The sequence below is a fragment of the Lepisosteus platostomus genome, chromosome 27 (genome assembly GCF_059453375.1).
Source record: "Lepisosteus platostomus isolate fLepPlt1 chromosome 27, fLepPlt1.hap1, whole genome shotgun sequence".
Taxonomy (NCBI): domain Eukaryota; kingdom Metazoa; phylum Chordata; class Actinopteri; order Semionotiformes; family Lepisosteidae; genus Lepisosteus; species Lepisosteus platostomus.
In genome coordinates this window covers 2,630,911-2,647,180 of record NC_142637.1, presented here as the reverse complement: position 1 = coordinate 2,647,180, position 16,270 = coordinate 2,630,911, and the positions used below count along the sequence as shown (strand labels likewise).

Below are 16,270 nucleotides of genomic sequence, written 5' to 3'. Positions count from 1 at the left end.
CTCATTTGTCCTTGTACGCTTCACAGAAGCTCTGGCTCTGAGTTTTTAGGTAACTGCGGGCGACTCAACACAAGATGTTAATAACTTCAGAGCTTCCAGCTAAAATAAGAGTGTCCAGCTTACACCGTTTCCTCCTCCCTGTTCATTTGTCTCTGCAGACCATCCATCCCTTTTCAAAGCAGGTCATCAAGGAGACAATCCCAGAAAGCAACAGGCACAAGGCAGGACACACCCTGGACGCCAGTCCATCACAGGGCACACAGTCACACTCACACCAGGGCCAGCTTCCCCAGAGGCCAATTAACCTACCAGCATGCCTTTGGCTGGGAGGAAACCGCAGCACCACGCAAACGAGGAGAAATTAGAACCCAGGACCTCAGTGCTGCGAGGCAGCAATGCTAACTACTGCCCAGCGTGCTGTCCTCTCTCTACATGCCAATAATGTTGGAGGCCGATGGAGCCTCTATCTGTGTAGATCTGAGAGCCAGATTTCTCTCTCGCACTCCATAACTAGATTAATCCTCAAGTCACAACATCCTTAAGCCCTGTCAAATTCATCCGAGAGTGGCAACAGATGTTGACAGTGGCCTGAAAGAACGAGATGGCTTTGGTTTCATGTTGCATTTTGTCAGTGGGATGTTTTTTATTCCAGATTAGAACAAGAAATATTTCTGTGTAGACCATTTTTTTATTTTTCTGTAATGGCCAAACTAACATAGATTTGACTAATTGAATTTATTTTTGGATTTAACCTGCCATGTTTGTTGACACAATGTAAATAGTTCTAAAAAGGTGCAATTGTAAACTCAAAGAAAAGACGAAAGAATAAACTATGCCTATTTTACTTTGCCGTTTCATCAGTAAATAAAAAGTTAAAATCATAGTTTTATTTTGATTTGATTAATTTTAATCATCACAAGTGTAATTGAATTCTGACCATTTCTAGTTCAGGATTATTTATCTGTGATATTTGTATTCGTTTCACATGGTGATCATGTGTGTTAGTTCATTGCAAATACAAGAAAAAGAACACAGTATAAATATGACATAACCAAAATTTATGAATCCTACTTTACAGGATGGGCAAACTCTTTAGTAGATGGTAATGTGTACCAGATGACTCAACAATCCTCTTAATGTAGCCATTAACAACACAGAACCAATGTCAAAGTCAGGCATGTCTTTTGATTCTGAAGGACTGGGAATGAATGAATAAAACAACGTTTCAGGTATTTATATTGCTGGCTTCTCGTTAATGTTCTAAGCTAAGCTCGGAGTAGAAAGGTTGCGACATTTATAAAAAAAACAAGGTTACAAAGGAGGTAATTCGGTCCATCTAGCACATATATTCCATGCATATAAAAATATATAAAAACTAGTTCAGGTTAAATTTACCCATCCCACACCACTGAGCCGAGAGCAGACGGGGGTGGCGATGTGCGGCACAGCGTCGTGTGCGTGATGACGACGCCTACGCGCGGGGACGTGGGCACGCTACGTCCCGTTGAGGGAAAGAGGAGGAGAAGAGCGAAAGATGGCGACCTCAAACAATCCGCGGAAATTCAGCGAGAAAATCGCTTTACATAACCAGAAGCAGGCCGAGGAGACTGCGGCTTTCGAGGAGGTGATGAAGGACCTGAGCATCACCAGAGCGGCGCGGGTAAGCGGGCCCCGGCGTCGTTTTGTTGTGGTCCCTGGGCTGCAGCGTGCAAGGCGAGCCCCGTTACCTTGGCCGTGGAAGTAAACAATAACAAACCCCCCTATCAATGCAATCGCTAATCGATAGGCGAGATTGATGGCGATTCGGCTGATGGACGGCATCCGCGCCGTGTACCGTGCACGACTCTCTCCCCCAAAACCCCGGGGTTTCTGGTTCGGTCTCACCGAGGAAAGTTGCATCAATCGCCAAGACGGCACTGCAAGTGATGACAGTTCGCTGTTCATGTGTAACTTGTGTTGTCGGTGCGTTGTGTTTGGACTCTCCGCGGCGGTCGACTAAACGCGCCGTCCCCCCCCCCCGGTCCCCAGGCTGCAGCGTGAAACGGTATCGGCTGAGGCTGAGGCTGAGGCTGAGGCTGGGGGGTGTGCATGGCGAGGACAGCCCGGACCCACGGGTCGCTAAGCAGGCGTGGGGAGAGGGAAAGTCTGAAGGTGGCCGGGCAGGCGGTGCACCCCGCCAAGGCAGATTCCGACTTCCCGTTTCTGTGAGTAAATCGCGCCCACAGCTGTCAGCGGGAGCGAGTTGGCAGCGGGGAGGGTGGGTGTTCGCGCTGAACTCAGTAAATCAGATAAAAATGTTTTCACCGAGGTGAGCGGAAAATTGGAAATTAATTTCAGGGCCGAAGCATTTCAAGTTACCGTACTATACTGACGCCGGGGCACGTGGGCAGTTTATGTGTAATTTGCACGGGCGTTTTTCATTTCTGCACAGATTGACTGCGAAGTCCGGCCCTGGACTTCGCCCGAGGTGCGGTAGGGCGCTCACGCCGGTACAGACGTGTAGCTTTGGGGAAAGAGAGCATCAGCTGTCCGGCGGAGCCGCCGAACCCCTTCTCGTGTTTTTGCTGCATTAAAGAAATTGCACGGTGTTCAAAAGGGGCAGGCTTTTTTTTGGGGTGGGGTTGTTGTTGTTGGGGTAACGGGGGGACGTGTTCGTGGGCAGGTGCCGGGTCGTGTGGGCAGCCTCACAGATGACTGTTTCGGTGCTGTCCGGGGGGAGATGAGGCATCACCTCACATGCAGCCAACTTGTTCCGATGCGTTGCTGTCAGAGCGGTCTTCTAATCTGATTGTCACGGAAGGCATTTGCCCCCGCTAGCAACCTTTCCAGATGTGATTTATTTATTTTGCCTAATACCGCAATTCTCGTGCATACAGCACACACACACGCACGCACGCACGCACACACACACTCCCTGACCTACTTCAGTTATGGCCTTCGCGTTCATCGATCACCAGAGTTCGGGATTTTTTTTTTCACCCGTGTTGGGAAACATCTGGCGCTGTTATTCGTACAGATAGGCGAACTGCGTCGCACGTTCAGCGCTGGAAACGCATGCCAGTGCCCGTGTTGCCGCTGTAGCCATCGCCAGCGCCTGTCCGCTCCGGGACTGAGGAGGAAGCGCCTCTCACACAGGCTGTGCGTAAAAGCACCTCGCATCTTTATCAACAGACTTGTTAGGGTGTCTATTTAAAACCCAAAATTCAAATATACTCTACAATAAGTGTCTGCTTTAGGGTAGGGTAATAGTATTTGTCAATGCAGCGCATGATGTTTACGCACAGTCTCCATAATAAACGTTTCAGCGGAAGAACTTGACTAGCAAGATATGACACTGATCTTGATCTTGCTGCCTGGTATCTGATGTTCATCAAAAGTGCTCTACATCCTCTGACCATACACTTGGGGACTGAGTGTGCTTGATCAAAAGGGCACGTTATCATTATTGTTCAGTTCTTACATGTATTTTTAGTAAAATTTAACTTCGGTAACTGTAAAAGTTCCTGAAATCCGTTTTAAACAGGCTTGATAGAAGCAGACTTTCCCTTGTTTTGTGTACGTCTCAGTTTGTGTTCAGCAGTCACTTGAGACATACCTTACTCATCATACTGTTTGCATGTTTGTTTTCTAACATTATAATATCACAGAATTATGCCAACTGATGCAGACACCAGACGTTTTGTCCAGATACCCAACTGGCAAAAGCTGACATAAAAGAAAAAGATGATTAAAAATGAACTGCTGTTAATTTGCCTCAAGTGGTTCTTGTAAACTGTCGAGTGTTATTGGGGAAAATGAGAAGATCAGCTTAACTTTTTAAAAAAACGTTCTGTCATAATAAATTGTTATAGGAGTACACTGTATATAAGCTTTTAAAAATATCCTGTTTTCACTTGCAGCGATTACACCGTTATATCAATTACTTAGTAGGCTGTGCTCCTGAGCTCTGTCTGTTGTCCCAGTTCTGATGGCGGATTATAAATTAAAATGAAGTAAAGCCTCTTTGTTGATTTCCTAAACGCCATGTTTTATTTAATTCCTTTGTCAGCCCAACGGAAGCTGGTACTTTACTGGGCGATCATAAATAATTTCAGGCACCCCGGTGTCCTCCGTCTATGGGCCATGATTCCTGTCCTTAGCTTTAAGCAGTTTCCCTGGCAGCCGTCCCCATCTTCCTTACCTCAAGAGGCACGAGCCCTGAAAATGACTTGGCCCACTAGATCTGTTTCGGAGATGCTGGAGTCAGTGTATTTATGCACCCAGCTTTTTTAGAGTTGCATCCGTTTGGTAAACGTTTGGTTTTTCCATAAATCTAAAGAACCAAAGCCATCTGAAGACTGTTGATTAATTCTTATACGCTGTTGTCAGGATCCACTGTATGTCGGTGAGCTGCTGGGTTTTTGTTTGTGTCTAGTGTTCGATGCTGTGCAGGTGAGTGCCAAGAGAAATCTTACGAACTGTTCCCCAGTACTTGGCAGAAGTCTCTAATATTTGTTGGCACTGATCAGAGCGAAGGTGTGCACATCGCGTGGAGCCGAACCTGCCCGTCATTGTTAAAACGTTTGAAGCACGTGGTTCAGGTTTGCGATGGGAGCACTCAGGGCCCAGATCCCGTGCGTGTTAAGTAAAACCGGAAGAGGTCAAGGTGGGTACTGTACCTCTTGTACAATGCCATGCGCGTGTTGGCAGTGCCGTTATTGCACTGCGGCGGAGAACGGCGGGGAGTGCCAAGCTGTTTAAGGAGGAGGGATTCCACGAGGGCGGAGGAGAAACTGAGCTTGGCAGAGCTGTGCAAAGATAATTATGTGAAGATTCAAATAGCGCCTCTTGGAAGGGAAGTAGAGCTAACTGAGCAAAATGTAAACACGAAAAACTGATGCAAGGTTTTGATCCGTCTGCTCTTCGTGGTGGTGGTGGTGGTGGTGGGGGGGAGTGTAAGAAATTGCTTCACCTGGCAAAGACGAATTCCTAACGCTTTTAACTTTTATCGAACGCAACGTTCCAATCAGGCTCCTCCCTAGGAAGCTCATTCCACATCGTGCTCTCAAACAGCTGTGGAGCAGGGCTGGGCTGAGCTCTATGCAGTTCTCCAGGCTTCAAAATGTATGAAAGACCTTCAAGGCAAATTTGCATGCTGAAACGGGTAACAAGCAATTTGATTGTTCCAATTTGGATGGTTAAAAAATCTGCAGCCAGCCAGCTGACCGATTTCCATAAACAGCGGTGTACAGTTAATCAGTTGCTGCTGGAGTTGGACAAGGGGTTATTCAGCAGCAGTGACCTCAGGATACCCAGTAGTCACCCATGAGTTTACAGGGTTTTCAGTGAGAGAGTTAGCTGCTCGCTCGATCTCAGCTAGTGCTCCTGGGAAAATATCAGCATGCTCAGCTGATCAGGCTCAAGTGGCGGTTATTTCCAAATTGAGAGAGTATAAAATAGAAAGATTACACGCTTTTTTTTAATTAGGAGTGTAATAAGGCGCGGGATGCTCTGGAATCTTTTCTTTTAAAATGTGAAGTGTATCTGGAATTTTTTTTCAATTAGAGAAAATTTCACGTAACACTGGTAAGTGTGCTTTTTCACTGGCCTGATTTTCTCAAGCGTGATTATGTGATGGTGGTGCTAACACCATTGTACCATCTCGATCACAGCTCAGTTCAACACAAGTGATGTTCTTTATTGCCATGTATGTGCTTTCGGTGTAGAAAGGGAGTAAAATCTGTTTTACTGCACAGTGGGTAGGTACCTGCAATATTATTTGAATGAGTAGGTGTGGCATTTGAGGTTTTGATCTTGAGGTAAGACCAGGCTGTATTAACATTCAGCTCAGATTTCCATCAAGAGCAGCTTGTACAGCCACGCATGTCACCAGTCTTTATGTAGATGTTTGCTATTTTATACCATTAGCAACTGTATTTAAAAGTGGTTCACATTACTGTAAATGGAATGGAATATTTGTCTGCATGTAGTTTTTAAATGTGCCTGCAGTAATTAATGTAGCCAAAGGGTGAAAAATAAGTTGTATAGGCTTTTGTTTAAAAATGCCTTTAATTTGAAATATCAAGATTTGTTTTGTAGAAAACATATTGATTGATAAACGTCGTTGTGATGTGCACAGTACAGGAGCAAAGATATATGTAAGACTGTAAGCTTTTATGTAAAATGTAGTATATAACATGTCCATGTAGTCAGTTTAATACCAAAAGTTATGAACTTTGTGGATCCTTTGGAAGTTATGCTTTAATTTATTGATCTGTCTTGATACAGATTTAAACTTTTCTATCACTCCAGTTACTCATCTGAGTATTCCCCATGGCTGGTTATAGCCTGCCCAAGTGGAAGGCTCCTCTGGTTGAGTTTGGGCTATGCTATTACCTTGCTGTGATCACATGCCCACTGTCAGTGCCATATAATTAGCTGAGGTCTTCCAGCTTGCTAGGCAGCTGTGAGCTTGCAGTAATGTCAATGGGAGCTACATTGCTCCTTATGTTAATGCTGACTGCCCCGTACAGTAGTTCCTGATAAGTGTGTCAGAGAAAAACTGGTATGCGTCTCATCCCCAAACAACTTGTGCTTTTCTTATAGAATCTTGGGTGCTATCTCGCTGAATCCATCTGTATTTTATTTGCATTTCACTTTTAACGATAACAGCGCCTATTTGAATGGCACTAGTTGGGTATGCGGGCGTTTTGTCAGGAAGAGAATTTTCATTAAGGCCACATACAGAGATTCACAGAGTAAGTCCTCTGAAAGAAATCGCTCCTTTGTCGATGTGTGACGGTGCTGCTTGCCTCGTGTGGAAGGCGATGAGGATTCAGCGCAGGTGGCAGGTGTAGGAGGTGTAGGCCTGTGAAGAGCAGGGCCTCTTTACTGCCCGATGTAGCGACTCAGTGTTCAGGTCTAAGCTACTGTGCAAGGGGCTTGTTAGAGGAAGCTAGTGTAGCACAGCTATTCCTCAAGGATACAGTTCAAGGTTGTGACAAGCACAGTGATCTCTAATGTCACATTTGAACGTTATTAAGAAAACGTTTTACCCTGTCCAATTGTGGTTCATGAGAATCAAGAAAACAATCATGTTTTGTGTTATCTCTCCTACAAACTCATACAAGTTGGGCACCCGGCACAGGAGGAAGAGTTTGGGTTCAGCAGTGTGAAGCGAGTTCCTAGTCTTTCAAGTTTAGCTCGTCTAGACAGAGCACAATGTCGATGTAATTTCTGCAAGCTTTAATGCAATACAACACAATGAGAATGCAGGAAAGGATGACTTTTTGGCAATCTAATATAGTTTGTCAGGCTTCAGCAGCTGTAGGTATGTGCAGATGAGGTGCCAGCGATGTCAGCTTGGGGTAATGCAGAATGAATGAGTGGCCTCTCATTGAAATTACCGCTCAGCCAGACAGTGCCTCTCAGCATCAGATTTTATAAGCTGGCTGCACAGGTCATGAAACCCCAAGCATGCTTGCATTTTATGTATTATTTATACGTCAGGTGGGATTAGCTGTTATTTCAAAGGCCATTCTGGCAGTCGTCCTGTTTCTTCAAATGCCTTTGATTTTATTAGTGTAGAGGTTCCCTGTAGTGAAGATATACTTCAGCATATTTAGCGGTAAGTGTTTCTGTCAGCAGGTTTGAGAGACAAGGCCTCTCTGATTCGATTGCTTGAAGAAATCAAAGAGCCACCTCTCACTGTAGGCTTTGGCGGGGGACTTTTGCCCGTGGGCGTTTGTTTTAATTTCATTCGAGGGGTGATAGGATCAAGACTTGGAGCTGCCGATTCCGAGTTCTCAGACAGATCAATTCCTACGTCTTTGTTCCATGTGGGTAAGGTTGAGATGAGCAGGTGCTTCTCTGCTGGTGTGGGGCACGATCACTCTGCCACATGTGGCTTCGGCTTGGTGATTATCTATCTGCAGGTGCGTGTTGACACCAGAAATCATTAAGGTGGATGAACTTGATTTATGTTTTCTAAAAGTACAGTTACAGTACATGCTATTACTCTCATTTTGTGGGCCACAACTCCTCACTGCATTGCGATGCTTAAGCTTCTTTAATACATTATCAGGCATTACTTACTGTATGAGTGTGGCTCGGCAGTCGCTTTCTGAATTCCAGTTTGCACTTGACAGCTCTGTCTACAGGCAGCTGTTGCACACTTGGCAAAGAAAAAAACACCTTTCCTATCTGTTATAGGTTAAAAACAGATACTATTAGAGCTAAGAAAAAGAAAATAAAAGATAAAAAAAATGTTTTATCCTTAGATAAATAAGGGGGCATGTTGAATAAAGTAGTGATTAGGGCTCTGGACACTGGAAGGTTGTAGGTTCAAGTCCACACTGAAGACACAGTAGTTATGCACTTAAGCAAGGTCCAGTTCACCCAGCTGTATATGTGGGTGCTATCGTTTCTGGGGGAATCGGTGCAATAGACTAGTGTCTCAGTCAGGGAGAATTAATGTCCCCTTAATGTTACAGAAACTGGGATGTGGTCCAACCCAGTGAGTCTCAAGATCTGCGGATGAGCTTTAATTTGACTTCAGTTTAGTTGATCCCTTTCTTGCTGTGTGTTGAAGTGTTATGCAGTAACAGTTTTTTTTTTTCCCTTGGAATTGCTTTTGATGATTATTTCATATCCTGCGGATTCCTTATCTCTGCGTCCTGCTCTGCGTTTGGCACAGCTGCAGCTACAGAAGACCCAGTATCTGCAGCTCGGACAGAACCGCGGGCAGTACTATGGAGGGTCTCTGCCCAACGTCAACCAGATTGGCAGCAGCACCATTGACCTTCCCTTTCAGGTGAGATCCTTGTTTTTCACCCCCCTTTTCATGATTTATCATTAAAAAAAAAAAAAAAGCTGCATTGGTGGTGGTGGAGGGGAATTATTAGGAGCCATGATTGGTAAAGGCCGGAGGGAAATTTGGTCAGGACACTGGGGAACACCCTTACTTTATCCAAGAAATGCTCTGGGTTTTTTAATGACCATGGAGAGTTAGGACCTTGGTTTTTATGTCTTATGCGAAGGACTGCGCCTTATAACACTATAGTGTCCCCGTCACTATACTCTGGTTTTCGGACCCACACAGACCGCAGGGTGAGCGGCCTCTACTGGTCCCTCTAACAACTCTCCCAGCACCAACCTTAGCTTTCCCAGGAGGTCTCCCATCCAGGTACTGCTGAGCTTCAGTGCATTGCCAGTTATGAGCTGCAGGTTGATATAGCTGCTATGATGAAGAGTTACTAATATGAAGTGAACAGTACTGGTGATAACGGCTTAAAAGGGAAAGAAAAAGAAAAACAGAACTACACAGCATCGATGGGCAAAGACTCGCGAGCCTGTGTCAGATAACTGAGTAGGCGCTGGATCCCTTGGCATGAAAGTTTCAAGTGATATCTCCTTATCTTGCTTCTTCTTCTGTGAAAATCTCCAGGGTTTGTTCGGTTAGCGTGAGAGCTTGCGGCACACTTCACAGAGAGGCCAGGCGCTCTTCCTTTGCGCGCTCAGATCCGCGAGGCCTTTGCTTGTCGGCTTCTCAGCGTGGGGTTCCAGCGAGCCTTTTCGTGTCGTCTTCGTTAACGTCGGCAAATCCGGCTTCCCGCGCCAGCGTGCCAGTCTGCCTGCTAGCAGCCTGGTGCTCTCTTTCAATCTCTGCGACACCACGAGCGCTCTTTGGCTACAAGTGCTTACCCACGGCATCCGTGGCTGCCCTTGTTACTGCATCCCACGATTCCTCTCCATCATCTGGGGCTCTCGCTGCGCTATTACGCCTCCAGCGTTCCCAGACTGAGGCTGTATCTTCTCGGTCTTTTTTTCCCGAGATGAGGCTCCCCACAGCATGGTGTGCGTAATAGGATTCACATTTTGAGGTAACTCCCAGATGCTTCGGCTGAGTTGACAGCGTGGTGCTGTGGCGGTATTATCAACAATCTTCACAGGGGTGTTGTTGATAATCAGTCAGCACCTAAGGCTCAGGGTTGTTTCTTGGCACAGTTTCTGGTGATGAAAGGGAAAAAGTTAAGTTTCTGCAGTCTTTCGGGTAATGTTAATAAGCACTTAGACCACATGTTGGAGAGCAAGTATTTTGAAATAAAACTCATAATGAGGGCAACAAAGGGGAATACATTTTTCCCATGCATTTAAACAAAAATGTGTTAGTAGAATGTGTGTAGTAGTGGGAGTTTGTGTATTGTATCCACAAAAGAGTAGCTACTCAATGCACAGCCTCTGTAAAGATTTTTGTGCGCTAATGAAAGGTTTTTTTGTTAGTGTAAGATTAGACTGCCCAGCCTTTAATAAACATTAGTTCGAGAACCGTGCTTTAAAAGCTCTGGAGTAGGGAGCTGACGGCACTGGAGGATGGTGTTCCTGTATCAGTAATGCTCTTACTGAACACGCCCCCATACTGTATGTCACTCATTTGTAAGAAATACAGCTCTTGGGAACTCATCCGCCTGGAACCCAGGCTAGTTTGTTTCTCTATTAGCAGTGATTCCCGCAGCACTCCTTTATCTGGATGCTCAGGGCTGAGCAAGGCATGGCTGTACAGTCAGTCCTTATGCGTTTGGACTCCATTGGGCACAGCGAAGAGGACACTAGCTCTTGCCAGCGTTCGTGACCTGGGGAGTTTAAGAAAGAATTCCGGAGAACAGAGGAGCCATCTGTCTCAGGCAAACGCCAGTCTGCGAAAAAGGAAACAGATTCCAATGGTTTTGTTTGAGCGTATTTACTTTGTTCAGGGTTAGGAACGCTAAATACTTCCATTTTTTCCATATCTGCTAGAGCTGGAAACTTTCTATTTTATTTAACTTTACAGAAGAGAACTTTTTTTTTCTAAACTACACTTTGCCTTGATAGACACCGTTTCAGACGACCGGGCTGGACACCAGTCGGACGACCCGGCACCATGGCCTGGTGGACCGGGTCTATCGCGACCGGAACCGCATCAGCTCGCCTCACCGTCGCCCTCTGTCGGTGGACAAGCACGGGCGCCAGATATCCTTTCATTTCAGCGCTGTGTCCCTGGGTCAAGCTTGACACCAGGGCTGGATCCCATCAGCACTACAGGTCCCCTCCATCTCAGGACTCCAGTTTGTCTCTTACTGTGCTTTTCGTAATGGCTTCTGAATGATTGAATTGAGCTTGCTGCTGAAGTTCGCTTCAATAATTAAGGTTTGGTTTATTGAACTTGGTTGTCTGCCCAGTGAAGGCGTTATTCAGCCCTGGCGCAGAAGTGGATTTAAGAAGTCATGAGGCCATTCAGTTTTTCAGCTAGTGTCGTCCTGCCCCTGCTCACCTGTGGAGCTGAATGAACAGCGTAAGGAAGCTTCAGCAAAGGAGGGCGCCCATGCATTATTCAGGCTCAGAGGTGTAATGGGATATTTGGGGCATAGCTAACAAAGTAGTCTTTAGTGTTTTGCTGCAGCTCTCTTTGTTACATTAGCCACTCCGCTCTCCTAAGAGGGTGTCAGCTTCCATATGAATAAAGAGCTGCTGCATTTTTTTAAGCTGGTGATTGTCTCGTTCTTCTGAGGCAGGTTGGATGTTTTCAGTAGTATACACATTTTTATGACTCAACTGAGTACTCTTCTTATACTCACGCTCGTACACACATATTCCATCGCTGTGGAACAGGTTAGATTTGTTGGCTTTTAGTTCAGATTTTCCCAGCTCGTACAGGTGGTGGCATTTTTGCCAAGAGATTTGTGTTTCCTCTGCAAAGCTTCAGGGAGGAGGTCATTATAGCTTGTGAGTGATGCATTACATTTAATTCTATACTTAATTTTTTAAATTCCCATTTGAACCTCATGAGTTACAAAAAAAATATCTTAAGCAGACGTGTGTTCTCACTGAGCTTGCAGAGCACATGCGGGCTTGTTATCTGAATCAGGGAGCTGTGTGATCACGGGAGAGTCCTGCCGTCTTGCATCCTTAACAGGAAGTTGTACATTGACAGCTGTCCCTATGGCTCGGTGTACTTGTCACCACCACCTGACACCAGCTGGAGAAGGTAAGACAGGAAATCGTCGGTGATCTGCTTCGCTTTCGAATGGGCCGAAGTGGAGGGCGAAAGGTGTGTGACAAGTGGGCATTTCTCTTGATGTCTTTCATTAGGATGGCTAATAAGAGTTAAATCATCTGTAAAATCCTAATGTTCTTGATAACAAGAGGCAGCAAAAGGGTGCTGTTCTGTCACACTTTCTTTCTTGATAGCTTAGTAGCTAGTGTCTTGAGAGAACTCAACCACTCGGCTGGAAAGCCTGTTCCAGAAGCTTGCACCCCTTTGTGGAAGGGTATCTTGTCCTCCATCATGAATGAGTTCTCTTTTAGTTTGCTGTTGTGACCCTGTGTCCTTGTTTCAGTCTGTAGTCGTTCACTCGCTCCATATATTTGATGTATATTTATTCAGTAGAGGCTTTTTTTCAAAGCTACTTACATTTCCACCCATTTGTACCGCTGAGTTTTTTACTAGAACAATTCGAGTGCAGTACTTTGCTCAAGGGTGCAACAGCAGTGTTTCAGCAGGGATTTGGTGAATAATCATTAATGAAATATAATGTCAGTAAACAAATTAATTTAGGCAAGGGACACTGTATTTCAGTGATGCAGTTTTACAAGCAAGCTGTGTGGAGTGGAGATTTGTGTCATTGAGTTGAACTTAAGAGCAATCTTATGACAGGCTAAAAGCTGCTGTACAGCGACTGTGAAAAGAACAAAAGGTTTCTTGAAACACCAAAGGCGTCTGTTCAGAACTGCATGTACTAATTGAGAGGGTTTGCTTTTTTCTGCTCAAGCCTGTAAGCTCCATAGCACTGGTTTCTGATGTGGCAGAGACCTGCCCCTAGAAGCTTTGTCAGGATCTTTGCAATGATGTTTAATTTTATGTAATATTCGCTAATGGACATGTTAAAGCCTACACCACAATGGGCCTCACAGGAGGGCCCTAGCTTTGCAGTGTTTACAGAAACCTGAAATATCAGTGTAGGTGTTCTGACTGGACATTCATGTTTTCTTCTGCAAGTGTTGAAATATGAAAGGATTATGCTTTTTGTGCATTGACCTGTGGGCGAGAGAGGGTTTGTCAAAACAGTCTTGATTTTTTTTTTACTAATATGTAATTAGCATTTAAGTTTGAGGTGTTCTTATTGTTCTTGGATGTGATGTGCCCTAAGGGACCCTGCTGTTATGTTGCAGGACTAATTCTGATTCCGCTTTGCATCAGAGTACTATGAACCCCACTCCACAGGACGGTTTTTCGGGGGGCTCACAAGACTTGCAGCCGAAGAGAGGTAAAGAAAAGACGCTTGTCCCTGTCATTCTGGGGGGGGGGGGTAGATGGGCAAAGGGAAATGTCTCCATGTCACCCAGGAGAAGGTTCCCCAACGTTCGTTGTGGGAGAGATCGCTTTGGGGGACCCTTATCCATTGTGAGTTTCCTGCTGCACTAAATAATTTCCTGGTGAGGAATTGGGGTGCCCACCATGCACTAAAATTATTGGCCCCACCAAACAGATGTACGTGAGGATATATACGATAACAGATGTACAGTATGGGCAGATACACGGGAGAGGGAGCATCAGCCATTTTTTCTTAACGGGGGGCACCTTTGTTCCCATTTTTAATCTGGAGCTTCTCTTGGAGCTTGGGGTGCAGTTACAGTCGTGCTTGCGAGATAGGAAACCCCCCATCTGACACCCCTGACTGAAACCAAAAGTCTCCTGAGAATTAAATGTAATTAGTTGTGCTAAGAAAGGAATCCTGGGATGTGTGCTTTAAAAAATGTATCACTGGGCTGACAGAATCTTCTTTTAAATATTAAATGCAGTTGATTATAAATGTGTAATGATCTCAGCTTTCTCCATCTTGGATTTGTCTTTTTTTTGTAAAAAAAATAACACTTTTTGGTTCCTTATTTCCCTAAAATTAGTTTCAGGACACAAAATACAAATGTATTGTTAAAGCTCATTGTGGCTGCTCAGACATGCAGTGTACAAACAAAAAGGCATATAGAAGAAATGAGACATGTAGAAAGTGTAAATTTAAATATTAGCATAAATCTGAACCTTTTCTTCACAATAAAACTACACCATTATCTCTTGTAATCTTTTGTCCACACTTTATGGGCAGGTAATAAGTATGGTGCTGTATTTGTCAAGATGCAATTAATTAAATTGCTGGGTTTCTTGCATTCCTTCCCACAAGCAGCTGCAACCTATAACTACATGTTGAAAACAATGTTTTTTGTAGACCTTTGGATTCATAGGAATGCTTCTGAATGATCAGAGCACCTCTGTTCTCTCTAGCTTTGAGTGAGTGATTTCTGTATAGAATCTCTCTATCGCTTTCAGCTTTTGTACCATGCCATAACAATACCGTATTGCACCGTACATCAGTGGAAAGTGTCCCGAGATGGGTGTTGGGTGCTTTTTAAATTTTTTTACAAACCTGTTACTACAGGTCCTACAGCTGACACTCTCTCCTTCCAGTTCTTCTTCTAACAGTGCCAGGCACAGACGAGCAGGAATCTGAGGCGGACAAAAACCTCCAGAATCAAATCTGGGATAATAAAAAGGTATGTCGGGGGGGGGGGGGGGGAAGGGCAGGAAGTTTATGTTTAGAAATTCAGAAATGCCTTCATGGTAACCAGATGGATTCAGAGGCGTTCTGTTCTTCTTTCAGAATGCGTCAGCAAGGCCGAAGTCTTGTGAAGTCCCAGGAATCAAGTGAGTTCCTACTGTCTATCCCCATGGCTGGCCTGTGCACTCAGATTTTCTGTTTCATTTTGTTTAAATTTGTTTTTGAAAGAGGTGCTCAGGGGTCAAGCGTTTGTCTTATGCAGTCAGCATATGCAGACTGGCTTTGGAATCAAAATGCAAAACTCTTGGCATCCACCCGAGCACTTAATACAGTGATACACTGTAACACCACTGCAATACAGTATTGCTGGCAAATCCCCTTGTCGAGCTCTGCTCACTCGTTTAATTGCACAAGAGTGTAAACATATGCATAAACGACATTTTCATCAAACGTTGACCCTCATTTTCACAAAGAAAAATTAACTCGCAGCACTGATTGAAACTGTTTTGTGCCAAGTGGTTGCTTTTTTTGCTTATTTTTAAATATAGTATAGCCATTCCAATTAGAGTGTACATTATCAGCGTGCTTTCAGCTTGTTATGACAAGCTTGATGATTTCTGGCTAATTGGTGATGCTGATTCAGTTTTTAGTGTAAGTGTAAAATCCTTAGATGCACATTAAAAGTAATGCTGTAGGTCTGTTTTTGCTCTCTAGCTGCAAATGTGTTTGGTAATTAATAATTGCAGGGGGGGGGTTAAATAACAATGAAATAGTTTATAGAAAAACGTTTTGAAAAATGTATGAAGGTAACGGATGGGTTTGATAAAGAGACTTCAGATTGTACATCTGAAATTCAAGATACAAAATGATATAAAAGTAGTTGGGTGTCAAATCATTCTAAATAAATTACAGATAAATCTAATTTCTAGGATCAGGTGATTCAACATAAAAGAAGTGTTGTAGGAACTTTCTAACCTGAATTAGGTCGAGGCTGAAACTTTGTCTGAGATGGGTGGTTGGCTGCAAATGATTCTCAAAGCTCCTTCAATGCAATAAAACAACTTTTCACCAGAATTGGAATTGGCACCGCACTGCAGGATTGGAGGGTCCATTTAGCACGCAATTCTGTGGAAATTTCATACTTTTCTGACAATAAACAATTGTATTATTCAGAGCCCGATAGTGTAATCTCCCTTCCACCTATAAGAATTACATGTTTTATCAAAATTGCACTTAGATTCTTTACTCTTCATCAATGCAGAATGAGTTAAAAAACAGATGATTGAAAAGCATATTCTAGGTAGCTGTTTTTAATTATTTAAAAACAGCTAATAATAATAATAATTGCTTACACTTATATAGTGCTTTTCTGGCCACTCCACTCAAAGCACTTTACAGGTAATGGGGATCCTCTCCACCACCAGTGTGCAGCCCCACCTGGATGGATAGATATCTACTTGCATGTGTGTCTTTTGGTGGAGACATTATATGATCAGTTTAGAAACTGCATGTCAGTGCTGGTCCCTCTTGAGCTTAGAAAGATGGAGTCCTGGAGGTTTATCTTTTAAGTTGTCCAGCATCAGTCCCAAGCTGGCTCTAGTGCTGGATGTAGCACAAATTTTGACCCTCTAAGAAAATAATTTGTTCATTTAACATTTTTAACTTGCAGACCCCTTTAGTTCTTGGGCACCAGTGTAAAAGAA

At 44.2% G+C, this 16,270-nt stretch overlaps 1 protein-coding gene across 8 annotated transcripts in view; it reads left to right on the top strand.

The window, feature by feature from the left end:
• The first annotated feature begins 1,481 nt into the window (after positions 1-1,481).
• Positions 1,482-16,270, top strand: part of crtc1a (CREB regulated transcription coactivator 1a) — a 43,693-nt gene continuing 28,904 nt past the window's right edge. For 3 of the 8 annotated variants that reach the window (XR_015930818.1, XR_015930817.1, XM_088622017.1), the window contains exons 1-7: positions 1,687-2,204; positions 8,675-8,791; positions 10,849-10,988; positions 11,942-12,001; positions 13,186-13,280; positions 14,477-14,562; positions 14,670-14,713. Coding sequence is in view for 6 of the 8 variants with exons in the window: in XM_088622017.1 (XP_088478143.1) it covers positions 1,926-2,204; positions 8,675-8,791; positions 10,849-10,988; positions 11,942-12,001; positions 13,186-13,280; positions 14,477-14,562; positions 14,670-14,713 (821 nt within the window). In the remaining 2 variants the exon portion in view is untranslated. Of the gene's footprint in view, positions 1,661-1,682; positions 2,205-8,674; positions 8,792-10,848; positions 10,989-11,941; positions 12,002-13,185; positions 13,281-14,476; positions 14,563-14,669; positions 14,714-16,270 lie in introns of those variants that run through there. The other 5 variants (XM_088622020.1, XM_088622023.1, XM_088622021.1 and 2 more) reach the window with 5 other exon arrangements.